At 35.6% G+C, this 17,883-nt stretch overlaps 2 protein-coding genes across 2 annotated transcripts; one reads left to right on the forward strand and one right to left on the reverse strand.

The window, feature by feature from the left end:
• Window positions 872–2,481, forward strand: LOC107643187 (UDP-glycosyltransferase 79B30-like). Its single transcript, XM_016346771.2, has one exon. It carries the CDS (start codon window positions 1,010–1,012, stop codon window positions 2,408–2,410), a length of 1,401 nt encoding a protein of 466 aa, XP_016202257.1. The 5' UTR covers window positions 872–1,009; the 3' UTR covers window positions 2,411–2,481.
• On the reverse strand, window positions 6,231–15,101 carry LOC110271808 (rac-like GTP-binding protein RHO1). The gene is made up of 4 exons (XM_021123250.1): window positions 14,757–15,101; window positions 14,622–14,673; window positions 7,136–7,200; window positions 6,231–6,831 (listed from the first exon to the last, which is right to left on the reverse strand). Exons 1-4 carry the CDS (start codon window positions 15,033–15,035, stop codon window positions 6,730–6,732), a joined length of 498 nt encoding a protein of 165 aa, XP_020978909.1. The 5' UTR covers window positions 15,036–15,101; the 3' UTR covers window positions 6,231–6,729.

A 17,883-nucleotide genomic window follows, 5' to 3' on the forward strand; every position in this document is an offset into this window, starting at 1 on the left:
GACTTGGTCACAAAGCTGTACGTAATGTTATAAGAGTTCTTAATGCATGTGGGAAGTCTGAATATGCCAAAGCTATACTTTTGAACTTGTGTGAATCATGTTCTATATCTAAAATACATGCTATCCTTTCTTGGTCAAATTATGTTTATACATCACCATTAGAACTTTTTTTAATATTTGGGGACCCTCTCCCAACTCCCATCACTTCAAGGTCTGAGTATAGATATATATTTTAGGAAACATTTCAAGTGCATTCGGAGAGTACCGGTGCACCACCGTTAATTTCAATTAATATATATTATATATTTTTTTATAATTTAGATTAATGGTTAAAACAATTGGAACATCAGTACTCTTGATGCACTTAAAATATTTCCTATATTTTATTAGCTTTATTGATGCAAGAGAGTGTTAAGAGTCAACAAGTTTTGTGATTTATAGTCATTAATTAATTATTCTTAATGTTTTTAATGGTATGAAATTACATCTGATGGTATAAAATTACTTATTTTTTTGCTGGTCAAATGCTGACCAAATTTTAATAAAAATATTGACGCTTAGACTTTCTCTTTACAAAATATACATGTATGTAATGTTCGCGCCAATTTTTTTACCTTCAAAAAAATTTAATCTGATAATAATTTTTTTATCCGACAAATTTATTGTCATATTCACCAAAAAATTTATTGATAAACCTGCCACATATACTAATTATAATAATAAATTTAACGGTATTTAATATTTTTTTGTAATGAAATAAAATAAAATGTCTAACAAAATTAATCATTAGAAGTGACAAGGTCATTTTTCAATTAATAAAAGACAAGTTATTATTTTGAGCAATTGCTAAGGTTGGGGTGGAATTTTTTCATTTTACTCAACTTTTAAATATCATACACATTTGGACACATCACCTAATATTTTGGGAGAAAGTTGAAGCACCTCGAAACTCAAAAACCAAATTTGGTTTTATATACTTCTCTGCAATCCACACACAGCACACACGTCAATGGCAGCCATGGAAGAAGCATCTCCTCCTCCTCCAATACACATAGCCATATTTCCATGGTTTGCCATGGGACACTACACCCCATTGCTTCACTTCTCAAACAAACTTGCAAAGAGAGGCCACAGAATCTCCTTCTTCGTCCCGAGAACAACAATCTCAAAGCTTCAACACCTAAACCTTCACCCACACCTCATCACCTTCATCCCCATCACTGTTCCTCACGTCCATGGCCTTCCTCGTGAAGCTGAAACTACTTCTGACGTCCCCTTCTCTCTTTTTCCTCTGATCGCCACAGCCATGGATCAAACAGAGAACGACATCGAGCTTCTCCTTCAAGAGCTAAACCCGAAGATCGTGTTCTTCGATTTCCAACACTGGCTACCCAACATAACTCGAAAACTCGGCATCAAATCCATGCAATACTGGATCCTCTATCCGTTTGCAATGGCCTACTTTGATAAAGGACCAAGACAGAGACAGAGTCAAGGGAATGATTTAACGGAATCTGATCTCATGAAACCTCCACCAGGGTTTCCCGATTCATCGGTGAAGCTTCATGCACACGAGCTTCGCTTCGTAGCTTCCACAATGAAATGGGAATTCGGAAGCGGTGTTCCGATATATGATCGGTTCAGAATTGGAAGAGAGTTAGCAGATGCAATTGGGTTCAAAGGTTGCAGAGAAATCGATGGTCCGTACACTGATTTCTTGGAGAATTTTTACAAGAAGCCATGCTTGCTTTCGGGGCCTCTCTTGCCAGAGCCATCAAACATTGCTTTAGAAGAGAAATGGAAATCATGGCTTGATCGATTCAAACCCGGTTCAGTGGTTTATTGTGCTTTTGGAAGCGAAACCCCTTTGCAACAAAGCCAGTTTCAAGAACTGTTGCTTGGTCTTGAACTAACCGGTTTTCCGTTTCTTGCAGCATCTAAGCCACCGGTTGGGTTTGATTCCATTGAAGAAGCATTACCAGAAGGATTTAAAGAAAGAGTTGAGGAAAGAGGAGTTGTGTACGGTGGATGGGTGCAGCAACAATTGGTTTTGGAGCACCCTTCTGTTGGGTGCTTCATAACACACTGTGGTTCAGCTTCCATAACGGAGGCTCTTGTGAACACGTGTCAGATTGTGCTGCTGCCACGTTTGGGAGCTGATCATGTTATGAATGCAAGAATGATGAGTATGGAGTTGAAGGTTGGAATTGAAATTGAGAAAGGTGAGGAAGATGGGTTGTTTACAAAAGAGAGTGTGTTCAAAGCTGTTAAGATTGTGATGGATGATGAGAGTGAAGTTGGAAGAGAGGTGAGAGAAAATCATAGCAAGGTTAAGAATTTCTTATTAAGCAAAGATTTTGAGACTTCTTGCCTTGATAGTTTTTGTCGCAAGCTTCAAGATATTTTGTGATTTTCTGTGTTTTTCTTCTAGTGGGAGCAATAAGTTGTGTGTAGAAGAAATGAAAAAAAAAAAAAAGAGTGCCTCCGATGTCATCTATGTAGCCATAGTCCTCCTAGACACAGAACAATCGCCTGGGAGCAAATCTTGAAAACAGCTTCGGTGGTAATGGAAAAAATGTTGACAGCACTATTAATATAACCCCACCCTTTTTTTCTTATCTGTTTATTCCAATTCTCTATTTAAGTTATTTTCTTACATTATTGAAAAATTATATTTTTACCCTTAGATCTCCTAATTGGACCTAGTATTTGTACTCTATTCTTCTATATGAATGGAATTTGACCTTGATAAAAAAACAAAGCATACATTTTCTAGTTTCTATTTTTTAATGAAGGAAAGGAGTGAAAGAAAAGTTATTTATTAACGGTAGATTAGTTAAAATAATATTTAAAGGTGTTTGCTACGGTACGATGATAAATTCATACGTATCGATGCGTTTAAAATATAGACAAATAACAATAAGACATGTGGAATTTATTTTCCACGTCAGCATTTAATTTTTTCTTTTTTAAATATATAGTATATCACCACTTTTACTAAAACACCCTTTTAATTAAATAAAAAAAATATTTATTTAATTTTATAAAAAGACTTAAACATCCTTCCTTTATTTGATTAGACAAAAATACCCTTTTAAATTAATCAAATTTTAGAATTCAATTAATCCTAATTTTATAGTTTCAAATAATTGAAACAACAAAACAAAAATACATTAAAAAAACAAAAAATCAAAATTGTTTTTCATCTGTGTTAAACATATTAAAAAAACAAAAAACCAAAATTGTTCTTCATCTAGGTTCAGAAACCTTCTCGTTCACGCCTCTGAAGGTTTCAGTCTTCTTCATCTTCTTCTCTCCTCTTCCTATCCTCTCTCTCTCTGCTCCTCGATCTCTCTCATCTGTCTCTGCGTCGCACGCAAGACGCCATCGTTTTGCTGGGATGCCCTAGCCAATTACCCAACCCAGCAACCTTAACTCCACACAACGACTAAACGCGAACCCATCCCTTCCATCACCCTTGAGCTCCTCCTTCCTCTCTCCGTCATCGATCTCACTCCCTCACCTCCGTCCATCTCCCGCCGCAGTCGCCGAAAGGAGCTTCGAAGCCACCGTCGTTATCGTGCAGCTCTATTCCACCATCGTGCAGCTACTGTTTCAGCTTTGAAAGCACCGTCGCGCAGCTCGGTTCCATCGTCACCGGGCTTGCCTCCTTTTTTCATCGCGTAGCTCTGTTCCATCGTCGCCGGCGCTATCTCTGTTCCACTTGTCATCCCTTCGGTCGTGCCCTTGTCCCCCTCTTGCTCAGGATTTGCTCTGCTCTGTTCTAGGACTTCTAGCTTCTAGGTATTTTTTTTATAACAATTATTGAATAATTTCTGTTAGTTAATTTGTGAACTTGTTATGGGTTGAATAAGTATTAATTAATCTGTGAATCTTACTGTTTTTACTGTGAATTACTCCATTGTTAATGATTCTGATAATTCATCGAAGAAGACTGTGTTTGATGAGGATGAGGAAGATAAATACAAGGAAAGGAATCCGGAAAATAGTTTGAAGAGAAAAGAAAGTGGCGGTGGAAGAAAGTCAACCTTGGAAGAATTGATAAGGGAAGAGTAGAAGAAAAAGGAGAAAATCAACAGGAAGGACTATTGGTTGCGTGAGGGAATCATTGTTAAGGTTATGAGCAAGGCCTTGGCAGAGAAGGGGTACTACAAGCAAAAGGGTGTGGTGAGAAGAATATGCTTAAATACAGTTGCTCTTGCCTTCAAAAACAACACAACTCATTGACAATCTTAAGTGTCAAACACTTAAAAGCACATTCTTCTTTTAAACTTGGAAAGTTTCCCTTGCAGTTATTATTACATACATACTAGAAAAAAATGGGTTTTCATTTACCTGTTATTCAAAGGACATCATCATTCTCAGCTAGCCAAGCAACTTCAAAATCTGTGAAAGTCCCAAAGGGGCATCTAGCAGTGTATGTCTGAGAGAAACAGAAGCGGTTTGTGACCTCCGTTTCATACTTGAACCAACATTCAATCCAAGACTTGTTGAGCCAAGCTGAGGAAGAGTTTGGATATGATCATCCTATGGGAGGTCTAACAATTCCATGCAGTGAAGATGTCTTCCAACAAATCACTTCTCACTTGAATTGACGATGAATCGCATGCTGCAGGAGACTGACATAGATTAGTACACACATTTTGTACAATAGGTTACTTGTAAAGATTACACATTTTTTAAAGTAAATGAAAGAAGAATGACCATTACTATGACAAGTTCAAAGTGTTTCCTCTGTTTTTTGGTTTAATGACAAAGAAAGAATTCAACTACTCTAGTATTTCATTTTTTTTAAATATTTTATCTTATCTCTTCAAACAGAACCATATGCAGTATCTAGTAGTAACAATTCTGCCTGGTGTAAGATAAACCATACTTCATTGTTCATTTTTTCTCATAGGTTGCACTAATTCTCAAGTCTAAAAAATTATAAGATTTTAATATAGAAAAAAGGGATAGAATTATAGAAAACTTTAATTCATGGCACCAATGATACACAAGAAGCTGATTCTACCACCTGTCAATGCAAGTTTACACTAACAAAAGGTAAATTTCAACTGATACCATCTCCTTTATAGCTAAAAAAATTTTTAACATGGGATGTATGGCTTATTTATTTATATATGTATGTTCTCTTATTTTTTTATTGATGTTTTAGCAATGCCTTAACATTTTCAAAAAGCAAAGATCAGTCTTACATTTAACTGATTTAAGTTCTATTTTCATCCAAGGCCAACTACAATTTTACTCAATATATGGTTAACTTTTGGTTAAATTTTCTGAATCATCTCTTATTTATGCAGCAAATCAAAATTGGATTCAAGTTTGGATAATTAAATGTTTCCTTCACCTTTTTTTTCCTGCATTCTGAAATTATGAGCAATCTATGTGTTTAAAAATGAATGCAAATGGAGATGTTAAAGGTTAAGATATGAATTTACAGTTCTATAACACAGCCCTCTACAAAACTAGAATCACTATGAAAATTGAAGTTCGTGACACTCAATTATGGAATGTCTCCAGCTTGTGTTACTATTTATAATGACATGGAATGTCTCTTCCTTTCACTTCTAATATAAGAAAACTGTGAGTTCATAACAGATTTACAATTGTAGTTTCAACCGCCATTCAAAATTCTAATTTAAATGAAATGAATCATCAACTTCAGTGAATTTCTTCAAAATAATGATGAACTTAATTTTGAATTGCTGCATAAAGATATAAAAGATGATTCAGATTCAATAAAGCCAATAAAAAATAAATTAGTCAACAAATGAGATGCAATAACTTTCTTTCATTCATGTGCTATTTTTACACTTTCAAAGGAATGATACAAGGAAGAGACCAAAATGGACAATCTTCAAAATGAAAAGAAAGAGCTTTCTGTACAAAATTTGTCTCAACTAATCTATGTCAGTCTGTATGAGCACAATTTACTGCCCACTCAATTGACAAGTGAGGTTCAGGAATGCATCCTCGCTGCAAGGGATTGTGAGACTAATATGCTTAATGTTTAATGTTTGATTACTAAAAGTGCTTCTTTCACATCAGAAAAAGAAGAAAAAAAAACACACCTCATCATATTACAGCTAAGCATGTGAAGACGGAATAACATCAATTTCAGAGACTTGTTTAATGTTTGATTACTAAAAGTGCTTCTTAAATAATCTAAAATTGTAGGAAGATTAAGTAATATAAATATACAATAGTTTATATGAATAGCTGAATAACGTGAAGATTAATACATATATACACCGTACCATACAAGGAGTTACAGAAGCGTTAAGACTTAAGAGTTGAGACTATGTTACTCTTACTCTTAAGGTATGTTGTACAAGAAAAGTGATTTCTTGCACACTTGCTTTTCTGATGTACAAAAACTCAAAGTATTTCTTTATTTTCCTATAACTTTAAGCAATCAATTTCTGGGAAGCAGCCAGTTCAACTGTTAAGATGAAAAATGATTTGCCAGCTTCCCTCAGATACCGCACGTCTCCATTCATCAGCTTCAGCAACTTTCTGCTGATGAGCAGACTAATACCCTCCTCGAATTCTTGTCCCTCTCGTCCGAACATTTGGTTCAGTAATGTTTGCGGAACACCAACACCATCATGTGTTATGCTGCAAAGATATAGAATCGCAAAGATTACCAAGAAATGGCTACAGTCATGTCATCATTTGCCAACTACCAATTTAGAACTGAGAAGATCACAATATGGAACATATTTTTTGACCCTTTCTCTTCTTTTTCTTCTGCTTTGGAGGCTGGAGAACTACTTTGATGGCCGCATCAAAAACAGCCTTCACATTCTGTATTCAAAGGCAGATATGGTTAGGTACGTGATATTATCTAACCTTTGGAACTTTTATAGATGCAGAGAACATATATGTACCTGCTGTGTTTTTTTGAACTACATTCAATGTAAACTAGAGTACCAATAAGTTTTCTCAATTTCTCACACTTCAACAAAGAGAGAAAATTAGATCACTAATGTATAAAGTAAGCATATGGTCTCTCTTATGAACACCAACTGAAGGCTAAAAGGCAATGAAATAAGACACAAAGCGATAGCAATAGATATTGGTAATGGAAGCAATGAAAGCTAGGAAGTACCTGCACTGTGGTGATAAGCGCTGCACCAGGATGATCTTGAAAAAACTGCTTATCATCCCGAAGATCTACACAAGTCGCATATTGGTTGTCAAGAAATGGCCAAGTTAGTTAATAATAACATCTTTACAATGAAAGCATTAAATACATATAATTAAGTTAGCACTATATATGAGAGAAGACAAATTCCAAAAGAAACTATATGAAAAATTGAGACCAGAGACAAAATTTTCAGAATAGAAATTCTATTTTTGTTATTGACTATCAGAAATGGAAATTCTAACGAGTCAATAAGAAAAGAACTTATGGAAACACCAGCTCCACCCCGGCAAATTACTCATGTTAGGTAGTAGCAATCTTCTGTCACTTTAAACTTCCTAATACTTGGTGCGCAGAAATTGTGATTACACTTTAATTATGTAAAATTCATCACTCTTTCTTTCCCTGGTAATGGCGCCACAAACATGATGCCAGTACCATGGTTCACAACTTCGCACAACTAACCAGCAAGTGCACTGGGTCGTCCAAGTAATACCTTACGTGAGTAAGGGTCGAATCCCACGGAGATTGTTGGTATGAAGCAAGCGATGGTCACCTTGCAAATCTCAGTCAGGTAGGGCTATTTTCATCCAATCAGTCTTACTCCGTTCCATGGCTGGCTTTATGTGATACATCACCATTGTCAATGGCTACTTTCGGTCTTCTCTCGGGAAAATGATCCAAATGCCCTGTCACGGCACGGCTATTCATCTGTCGGTTCTCGATCATGCTGGAATAGGATTTACTATCCTTTTGCGTCTGTCACTACGCCCAGCAATCGCGAGTTTGAAGCTCGTCACAGTCATTCAATCATTGAATCCTTCTCGGAATACCACAGACAAGGTTTAGACTTTTCGGATTCTCTTGAATGCCGCCATCATTCTAGCTTACACCACGAAGATTCCGATTAAGAGATCTAAGAGATACTCATTCAATCTAATGTAGAACAGAGGTGGTTGTCAGGAACGCGTTCATAGGGAATGATGATGATTGTCACTTTCATCACATTCAGGTTGAAGTGCGAATGAATATCTTAGAAGCGAAATAAGATGAATTGAATAGAAAACAGTAGTACTTTGCATTAATCTTTGAGGAACAGCAGAGCTCCACACCTTAATCTATGGAGTGTAGAAACTCTACCGTTAAAATTACATAAGTAAAAGGTCCAGGCATGGCCGAGATGGCCAGCCCCTCTGATCTAAGAACTAGGCGTCCAAAGATGCCTAATACAATAGTAAAAGGTCCTATTTATAATAAACTAGCTACTAGGGTTTACAAAAGTAAGTAATTGTTGCATAAATCCACTTTCGGGGCCCACTTGGTGTGTGCTTGGGCTGAGCTTTAACTTTCCACGTGCAGAGGCCATTTGTGGAGTTGAACGCCAGGTTGTGATCCATTTCTGGCGTTCAACTCTGGTTTTTGATCCCTTTCTGGTGCTGAAATCCAGAATTGGGCAGAGAGCTGGCGTTGAACGCCAGTTTACGTCGTCTAAACTTGGAAAAAGTATGGACTATTATACATTGCTGGAAAGCCCTGGATGTCTACTTTCCAACGCAATTGGAAGCGCGCCATTTCGAGTTTTGTAGCTCCAGAAAATCCACTTTGAGTTCAGGGAGGTCAGAATCCAACAGCATCAGCAGTCCTTCTTCACCTCTGAATCTGATTTTTGCTCAAGTCCCTCAATTTCAGCCAGAAAATACCTGCAATCACAGAAAAACACACAAACTCATAGTAAAGTCCAGAAATGTGAATTTAACATATAAACTAATGAAAACATCCCTATAAGTAACTAGATCCTACTAAAAACATACTAAAAACAATGTCAAAAAGCGTATAAATTATCCGCTCATCACAACACCAAACTTAAATTGTTGCTTGTCCCCAAGCAACGGAAAATAAAATAGGATAAAAAGAAGAGAATATACTATAAATTCCAAACTATTAATGAAATATAGCTCCAATTAAATGAGCGGGACTTATAGCTTTTTGCCTCTTGAATAGTTTTGGCATCTCACTCTATCCATTGAAATTCAGAATGATTGGCATCTATAGGAACTCAGAGTTCAGATAGTGTTATTGATTCTCCTAGTTCAGTATGATGATTCTTGAACACAGCTATTTTATGAGTCTTGGCCGTGGCCCTAAGCACTTTGTTTTCCAGTATTACCACCAGATACATAAATGCCACAGACACATAACTGGGTGAACCTTTTTAAACGAAAAACAGAAGAAATAAGAACAAGGAATGAATACACCTTAGTGATGGGTGCGTTTCCTTCTTGAGGAACCAATGATGTCCTTGAGCTCTTCTATATCTCTTCCTTGTCTTTGTTGCTCCTCCTTCATTGCTTTTTTGATCTTATCTTATTTCATGAAGGATGATGGAGTGCTCTTGATGTTCCACCCTTAGTTGTCCCATGTTGGAACTTAATTCTCCTAGGGAGGTGTTGATTTGCTCCCAATATTTATGTGGAGGGAAGTGCATCCCCTGAGGTATCTCGGGGATCTCTTGATTTGCAGCCACATGTTCTACCACTGAGCTATAAACCCTTGAGATGAATCTTTCCATCTCCCATGACTCGGAGGTGGAAGCCTTTGTCTTCCCTTCCCCTCTTTTAAAGGTTTAGGTGCCATCAATGGTAATGGAAAAACAAAAAGCTTATGGAGGAGATGGAGGGATGTGTGTATGGATGTGAGTGGTGAATGAAAAACAGAAGGGATGGTCCTGAATGGAGAGAGAGAGGGTGAGGTGGGTGGGGATCCTGTGGGATTCATAGATCCTGAGATGATCCTGTGGTGTCCACAGATCTTTGCTCTTCAGTAACATCCTCATTCTCTTCAGAAGAGGAATACTCATCAGAGTTCATGAAGGGTGTAAGGAGGTTTAATGGAATCTCTATGGTCTCCAGATGAGTCTCATATTCCTTAGGTTCCTCAGAGGGAAACTCCTTATTGATCACTGGACGTCCCAGGAAGTCTTCCCCCTTGGGATTCACGTCCTTCTCTCCCTCTTTGGGTTCGGCCATTTTGCTTATGTCAATGGCCTTGCACTCTCCTTTTGGATTTTCTTCTGTATTGCTTGGGAGAGTACTAGGAGGGATATCAGTGATCCTTTTACTCAGCTGGCCTACTTGTGCTTCCAAATTTCTAATGGAAGATCTTGTTTCATTCATGAAACTCACAGTGGCCTTAGATAGATCAGAGACTAAATTTGCTAAGCTAGATGGATTCTGCTCAGAATTCTCTGTCTGTTGCTGAGTGGATGATGGAAAAGGCTTGCTATTGCTAAACCTGTTTCTTCCACCATTATTAAAGCCTTGTTGAGGCTTTTGATCCTTCCATGAGAAATTTGGATGATTTCTCCATGATGGGTTATAGGTGTTTCCATATGGTTCACCCATGTAATTTACCTCTGCTATTGCAGGGTTCTCAGATTCATAAGCTTCTTCTTCAAGAGAAGCCTCTTGAGTACTGTTGGATGCAGCTTGCATTCCATTCAGACTCTGAGAAATCATATTGACTTGCTGAGTCAATATTTTGTTCTGAGCCAATATGGCATTCAGAGTATCAACTTCAAGAACTCCCTTCTTCATAGGCGTCCCATTACTCACAGGATTCCTCTCAGAAGTGTACATGAACTGGTTATTAGCAACCATGTCAATGAGTTCTTGAGCTTCTGCAGGCATTTTCTTTAGGTGAATGGATCCACCTGCAGAGGTATCCAATGACATCTTAGATAACTCAGACAGACCATCATAGAATATATCCAGGATGTTCCATTCTGAAAGGATGTCAGAAGGACACTTTTTGGTCAACTGCTTGTATCTTTTCCAAGCTTCATAGAGGGATTCACCATCTTTTTGTTTGAAGGTTTGAACATCCACTCTAAGCTTGCTCAGCTTTTGAGGAGGAAAGAACTTGGCTAAGAAGGCCGTAACCAGCTTATCCCAAGAGTTCAGGCTATCTTTAGGTTGAGAGTCCAACCATATTCTAGCTCTGTCTCTTACAGCAAATGGGAAAAGCATGAGCCTGTAGACTTCAGGATCTACTCCATTAGTCTTAACAGTGTCACAGATCTGCAAGAATTCAGTTAAGAACTGAAAAGGATCTTCAGATGGAAGTCCATGAAACTTGCAGTTCTGCTGCATCAGAGAAACTAATTGAGGTTTTAGCTCAAAATTGTTTGCTCCAATGGTAGGGATGGAGATGCTTCTTCCATGTAAATTGGAATTAGGTGCAGTAAAGTCACCAAACATTCTCCTTGCATTATTATTATTTTCAGCTGCCATCTCCTTTTCCTGTTTGATAATTTCTGACAGGTGCTTGCTGGTTTGTTGTAATTCAGCTTCTCTTAGTTTTCTCTTCAGAGTCCTTTCAGGTTCTGGATCTGCTTCAACAAGAATATTCTTGTCCTTGCTCCTGCTCATATGACAAAGAAGAGGGCACAAAAAAAAAATAATAATAGAGATCCTTTTTTTTTGTGTGTGAGTGAGGGAGAGATGTTAGTAGATGAATAAACAAATAGAAGGAGATGAGAGAGAAGAGAATTTTCGAAAATTATTTTTGAAAAAAAGAGTTAGTGATTTTCGAAAATAGTTTTTCAAAAAGGTTAGTAATTTTCGAAAATTAAAATAAAAATTTAAAATAATTAGTTAAAAAAGAAATTTTGAAAAAGGGAAGGAGATATTTTCAAAAATTAGAGAGAGAGAGAGAGTTAGTTAGGTAGTTTTGAAAAAGATAAGAAACAAACAAAAAGTTAGTTAGTTAGTTGAAACAAATTTTGAAAATCAATTTTGAAAAGATAAGAAGTTAGGAAGTTAAAAAAGATATTTTGAAATCAAATTTTTGAAAAAAGATAAGATAAGAAGATATTTTTGAAAAGATATGATTGAAATTAGTTTTGAAAAAGATTTGATTTTTAAAATCACAATTAATGACTTGATTCACAAGAAATCACAAGATATGATTCTAGAACTCAAAGTTTGAACCTTTCTTAACAAGCAAGTAACAAACTTGAAATTTTTGAATCAAAACATTAATTGTTATTGTTATTTTCGAAAATTTGATATAAAAATAAGAAAAAGATTTTTGAAAAATATTTTTGGAATTTTCGAAAATAATTAAAAATTTGAAAAAGATTTGATTTTTGAAAAAGATTTTGAAAAAGATAAGATTTTCAAATTGAAAATTTGATTTGACTCATAAGAAACAACTTGATTTTAAAAATTTTTTTGAAAAAGTCAATCCAATTTTCGAATTTGATGAGAGAAAAAGGGAAAGATATTTTTTTGATTTTTGAATTTTTATGATGAGAGAGAAAAACATGAAAATTATGCAATGCATGAATTTTTTAGATCAAAACAATGAATGCATGCAAGAATGCTATGAGTGTCAAGATGAACACCAAGAACACTATGAAGATCATGATGAACATCAAGAACACATTTTTGAAAAATTTTTAATGCAAAGAAAACATGCAAGACACTAAACTTAGAATTCTTTAATGCTTAGACACTAAGAATTCAAGAATGCATATGAAAAACAAGAAAAGACACAAAACATGCAAATGCAAAGATCAAACAAGAAGACTTACCAAGAACAACTTGAAGATCATGAAGAACACTATGAATGCATGAGAATTTTCGAAAAATGCAAGATGTACATGCAATTGACACCAAACTTATAACATGACTCAAGACTCAAACAAGAACACAAAAATATTTTTGATTTTTATGATTTTATGATTTTTTTTGTATTTTTATTTTAAAATTTTCGAAAATCAAAAAGGAAAAAAAATAAGGATTCCAAAATTTTTAATATGAATTCCAGGAATCTTATGCTCTTTAGTCTAAAGCTCCAATCAAAGGGTCAGACATGGCTTAATAGCCAGCCAAGCTTTAGCATGTAACAGGTAGATCATGGATCAGCAGTAGGTGGATTAGCACCAACTAGCTTGCTCTTGATAACAAATTGGAAGCCTCAGTCCAAATGAATTTGGACATGGCTTTACAGCCAGCCAGGCTTCACATGCTTCATGAAACACTAGAATTCATTCTTAAAAATTTTGAATAAAAATATATTTTTGAAAACATTTTTTTTTTCGAAAACAGGTGAGAAAATTTTGAAATATTTTTGAAAAATTTTTGAAAATAAAAAAAAAGAAAATTACCTAATCTGAGCAATAGGATGAACCGTCAGTTGTCCAAACTCAAACAATCCCCGGCAACGGCGCCAAAAACTTGGTGCGCAGAAATTGTGATTACACTTTAATTATGTAAAATTCATCAATCTTTCTTTCCCTGGTAATGGCGCCACAAACATGATGCCAGTACCATGGTTCACAACTTCGCACAACTAACCAGCAAGTGCACTGGGTCGTCCAAGTAATAATTTATAATAAACTAGCTACTAGGGTTTACAGAAGTAAGTAATTGATGCATAAATCCACTTTCGGGGCCCACTTGGTGTGTGCTTGGGCTGAGCTTTAACTTTCCACGTGCAGAGGCCATTTGTGGAGTTGAACGCCAGGTTGTGATCCATTTCTAGCGTTCAACTCTGGTTTTTGATCCTTTTCTGGTGCTGAAATCCAGAATTGGGCAGAGAGCTGGCGTTGAACGCCAGTTTACGTCGTCTAAACTTGGGAAAAGTATGGACTATTATACATTGCTGGAAAGCCCTGGATGTCTACTTTCCAACGCAATTGGAAGCACACCATTTCGAGTTCTGTAGCTCCAGAAAATCCACTTTGAGTGCAGGGAGGTCAGAATCCAACAGCATCAGCAGTCCTTCTTCACCTCTGAATCTGATTTTTGCTCAAGTCCCTCAATTTCAGCCAGAAAATACCTGAAATCACAGAAAAACACACAAACTCATAGTAAAGTCCAGAAATGTGAATTTAACATATAAACTAATGAAAACATCCCTATAAGTAACTAGATCCTACTAAAAACATACTAAAAACAATGTCAAAAAGCGTATAAATTATCCGCTCATCAATACTCTTCATAAATCAAGGTTTTTTCAAGATTTATCAACAGCCATTTAGTTTTTAAAACAATCATTACATTATCCTTTTAGTTAAACAAGGAGGTAAAGGGAAAAATTAAGAAAGCATTCCATGAAATAGTTTGGTATATCTGAATCAATTCTTGATTAAAGTCATGATTTAGGTAATCTTCGAGGATGAACTTCCTTCTCTAAACCACTACTGAATAACAAGCAATCAAAGGGAAAAAAATAACAGCAATGACATTGGAATCCAAATTCTATTCCCCCCAACTTTCTAATAATGAAAGAAACACAGTATGAGTAAAATACAGGCAGACAGCAATTAGTATGATAATAAGATGAAACTTCACAGGATCACGGAATTACTATCATGCTGAAGGTTATCAGGTAGATAACAAGGGCATCAAACATCAAGAAGGTAAAGAAAGAACAAGAATCCAACCAAGTTTTGTTCCAACAAGAATAATTGGAACATGCCTCAACTCAGGAATCCACTGGAAAAGGAGGAAAAGAAAAAATTAGTCCAGAGTAGAGAGAAAAAAGAACAATAATAATAATAAGTATATACCAATCTTACTTTCTTGGCAACATTTTCATAGCTAGCCCTGCTTATGAGAGAGAATGCTAGCAGGAATACATCAGCTCCTCGATAGCTTAAAGGTCTTAATCTATTGTAATCTTCTTGGCCTGTTCCAAAATAATTGAAAAAAAAAGGATAAAATGGTGAATAGAAAAAAGACATACCCTGCAGTGCCATGTCCAGCATCTTCTTGACTCTCTCTGCTGAAAAATCCTCAACCAGCATAAGTAAATCCTTTCCAATAGCTTCCTCAACTGAAAGGCCTGTCAACTTCATTTTCACCAACACCAGTATTCGAAGGGACTATAATTTCAACTTCTTCAACATCTGTTTTGATCTCATTCTTTCCCTTCAAACTAGTTCAGATGTAAAAACGCAATCTCTCACATTTTCATCAGCATATATCTTATTTTCAGGCAATACATTTGGCATCACTTCAGCTTTGTGGGGATCTGATACAGTTGACGAGCCAACATTCATTGCATCCTTAACTGCCATTTTAGACTCCCCTTCACATGTTTCACCCACAACAGCATCAGAAGGGGTTATAATTTCATCTTCATCCTGATCAGACCTAATTTTGTCTTTCCCTTCAAATTAGTATCCAATGCAGCAGATGTTAGACTGAAATCTGTCACATTTTTACCAGCTTGGATATCATTTTCAGGCAATACATCTGGCATAGCTTCCGCTTTTTCAGAACGTGATTCGGATGACAAACCAAAGGTAGTAGAATCACTAACTGTGAGGTTAACCTCATCCTTTCCTTCCAAAATAGTATCCAATACAGCAGATCTCATATAAAAGAACTAAATTTCAATCACCAAAAGAGTATAAATTCATACATAGTCAAATGAAGACATTAAATAATCCGGCAAACAAATACGAACACAAACGTAAACAAAATATAATGTCGCCTGTCACTAGACGATTCATATGCCCAGAAGAAAATAATAAAAACAAAAATAATAATAAATATCCTATGTTGTAAATCTAATCTTGTGGAAATTCATAATCATTACGATGGTGATTATCATACAGCTTATTAAGATTTTTAATGGCATTTTTTTTACTCTATAGCTGATCATATTATGATTCTTTAACATGAGTGAGACTGCAATCTTCATGCGAACCCCATCATCTACCTAATAAAATTTGAAAAATTACACATTAGGCTTAACTACCTAAATATAAAAGAAAGAACGAAGGAAAAGATTAGTGCATAACATTACCTTTATGTTAAAATGATCATCTTCAAAACAAGCTATCATCCAACTAGCAACCCACACCCGCGTCACTCCTATATATCGAGGAAGCTATATTAGAGTATTATATAATTGCATAAATTTCATATCAATAACTACTAATTATACGATCTTACGATTCAGCTTCGAGGGTCGAAGGGCTTCTGGCTCTTCAAATTCAAATTGTGAAGAAATCAAATTTGGAGTGGTCTCAAAGTCATAGAATGAACGATCTTCCAATACCTCGTCCAAATAAATGGCCTGTTTATGTCTATGTTAGAGTTTACTTTTTTAGTCATATATGTAGATAATTAACAAAAAAAGGAAAATATAGCTACTAATTTCAAAGATGTCCTCTTTCGCTTGAATTGTTTCTCAATGGGTAATGGGTCTAGCAAAATGATTTGTCTTTTAACACGATCAATCACTACGAGGTACCAGTGTTCATGACCTTCGTCAGTAGTTTCAAATACAGGGATAAAGACCTAATCAAGAGAAAGTCATTTTAGTTATTAAAATTATTTTATGCCAATATTTGCTAATATGAATTTAAAATGATATAAACTTACTCTTTTTAAGCAGTCAACTTTGCCCAAATAAACATATGTGATACAAAGCGGCAGACGGTTGGGATCCAATTTTATCTTCTCTGACAGCTACATTATTTCAGCCACTAGTTTATATGCGCAATACAAATAACAACTACCAATATTATTTTAGTATACACTCCTATATACTGACTGCAAAAGTTGTGGGTAAAAACCAATAACCACTTTCTCTGATCAACTCTATCCTCATCATATCTGCTACTAAGTCTAGCACAAGAGAAACGATTGATTTTCCTGGCATCAAGCTCCTGAATACATCTCTGTGAGCTGTAAGCTCTGAAAATACTATATCCTCCTCATAGCTGCCAAAGATAATTTAACATAAATAAAAATAGCTAAACAAATCAACAACACTTTTAACAAATAAAATTCTAATTGAGTTTAGACTTCCACATGTTAAAAGCTGAGAACTTTTTGAGTTTAGGGATCTACAAGGAGGTGTGGAGAATCACTTTAGTTACAAGGCGTTCTACAGAAAGGTTTGGCTTGCAAAACAGAGAGTCATTGCTAGAATATATGGCGATTGGGAGGAGTCGTACAACGAGCTTCCTCGTTGGTTATTCGCCATGCAGATGTACTTATCAGGTAAGATTTATTTCATGTTTAGTTATTTGCTATTAAATAATTCGGCCGTGTAGAAGAAGCCCACTAATGTATTTCTATTTAGATACCTAGGTGTAACTAGTGACACAGTCCTAGCCTGTCTCCACTGACACAGTGATGTTTTATCGGATCTTTTAGACGTTTTCGCCGTGTGTTGAGGCTTTCAAGCATTGCAAGTCACTTATCTCCTTTGATGACACTCACTTATATAGTAACAGAACAAAGACAGAAAAGAGTAATATAAAAAATTTGAAAGAGAGAATGGAAGAAGAAAGGGACAAACAAAAATGGTTTCATTAAGTTTAAATAGTGTGCTAAACTCATCATAGAGTTTGCCAGAAGTTCGACGAACTTACTGTTATTCCCAAAAAAAAATCGTATCCTTAAAAATAAAGTCAAGATCTCTTTTTTAGGAAAATAATAAGTTTTTTTATTTTATTTACGAAAAACATCCACATATATATAGTTAGTTAGTTAGTTAATGCAGAAAAATACTACGTGTAAATATAGTAATATTTTGCAGCTAGGGTGGTCCTCGTGTATATATATATATCTCGATTGATGATGATGTGGGATCAGCCCACTATAAATGTGTGATGGCACAAATAACTACATTGGATAATCATAATTTGATAAATGTAACATTATTAATTATTATTAAAGTATTAA

The sequence above is a fragment of the Arachis ipaensis genome, chromosome B05 (genome assembly GCF_000816755.2).
Source record: "Arachis ipaensis cultivar K30076 chromosome B05, Araip1.1, whole genome shotgun sequence".
NCBI classification, from domain to species: domain Eukaryota; kingdom Viridiplantae; phylum Streptophyta; class Magnoliopsida; order Fabales; family Fabaceae; genus Arachis; species Arachis ipaensis.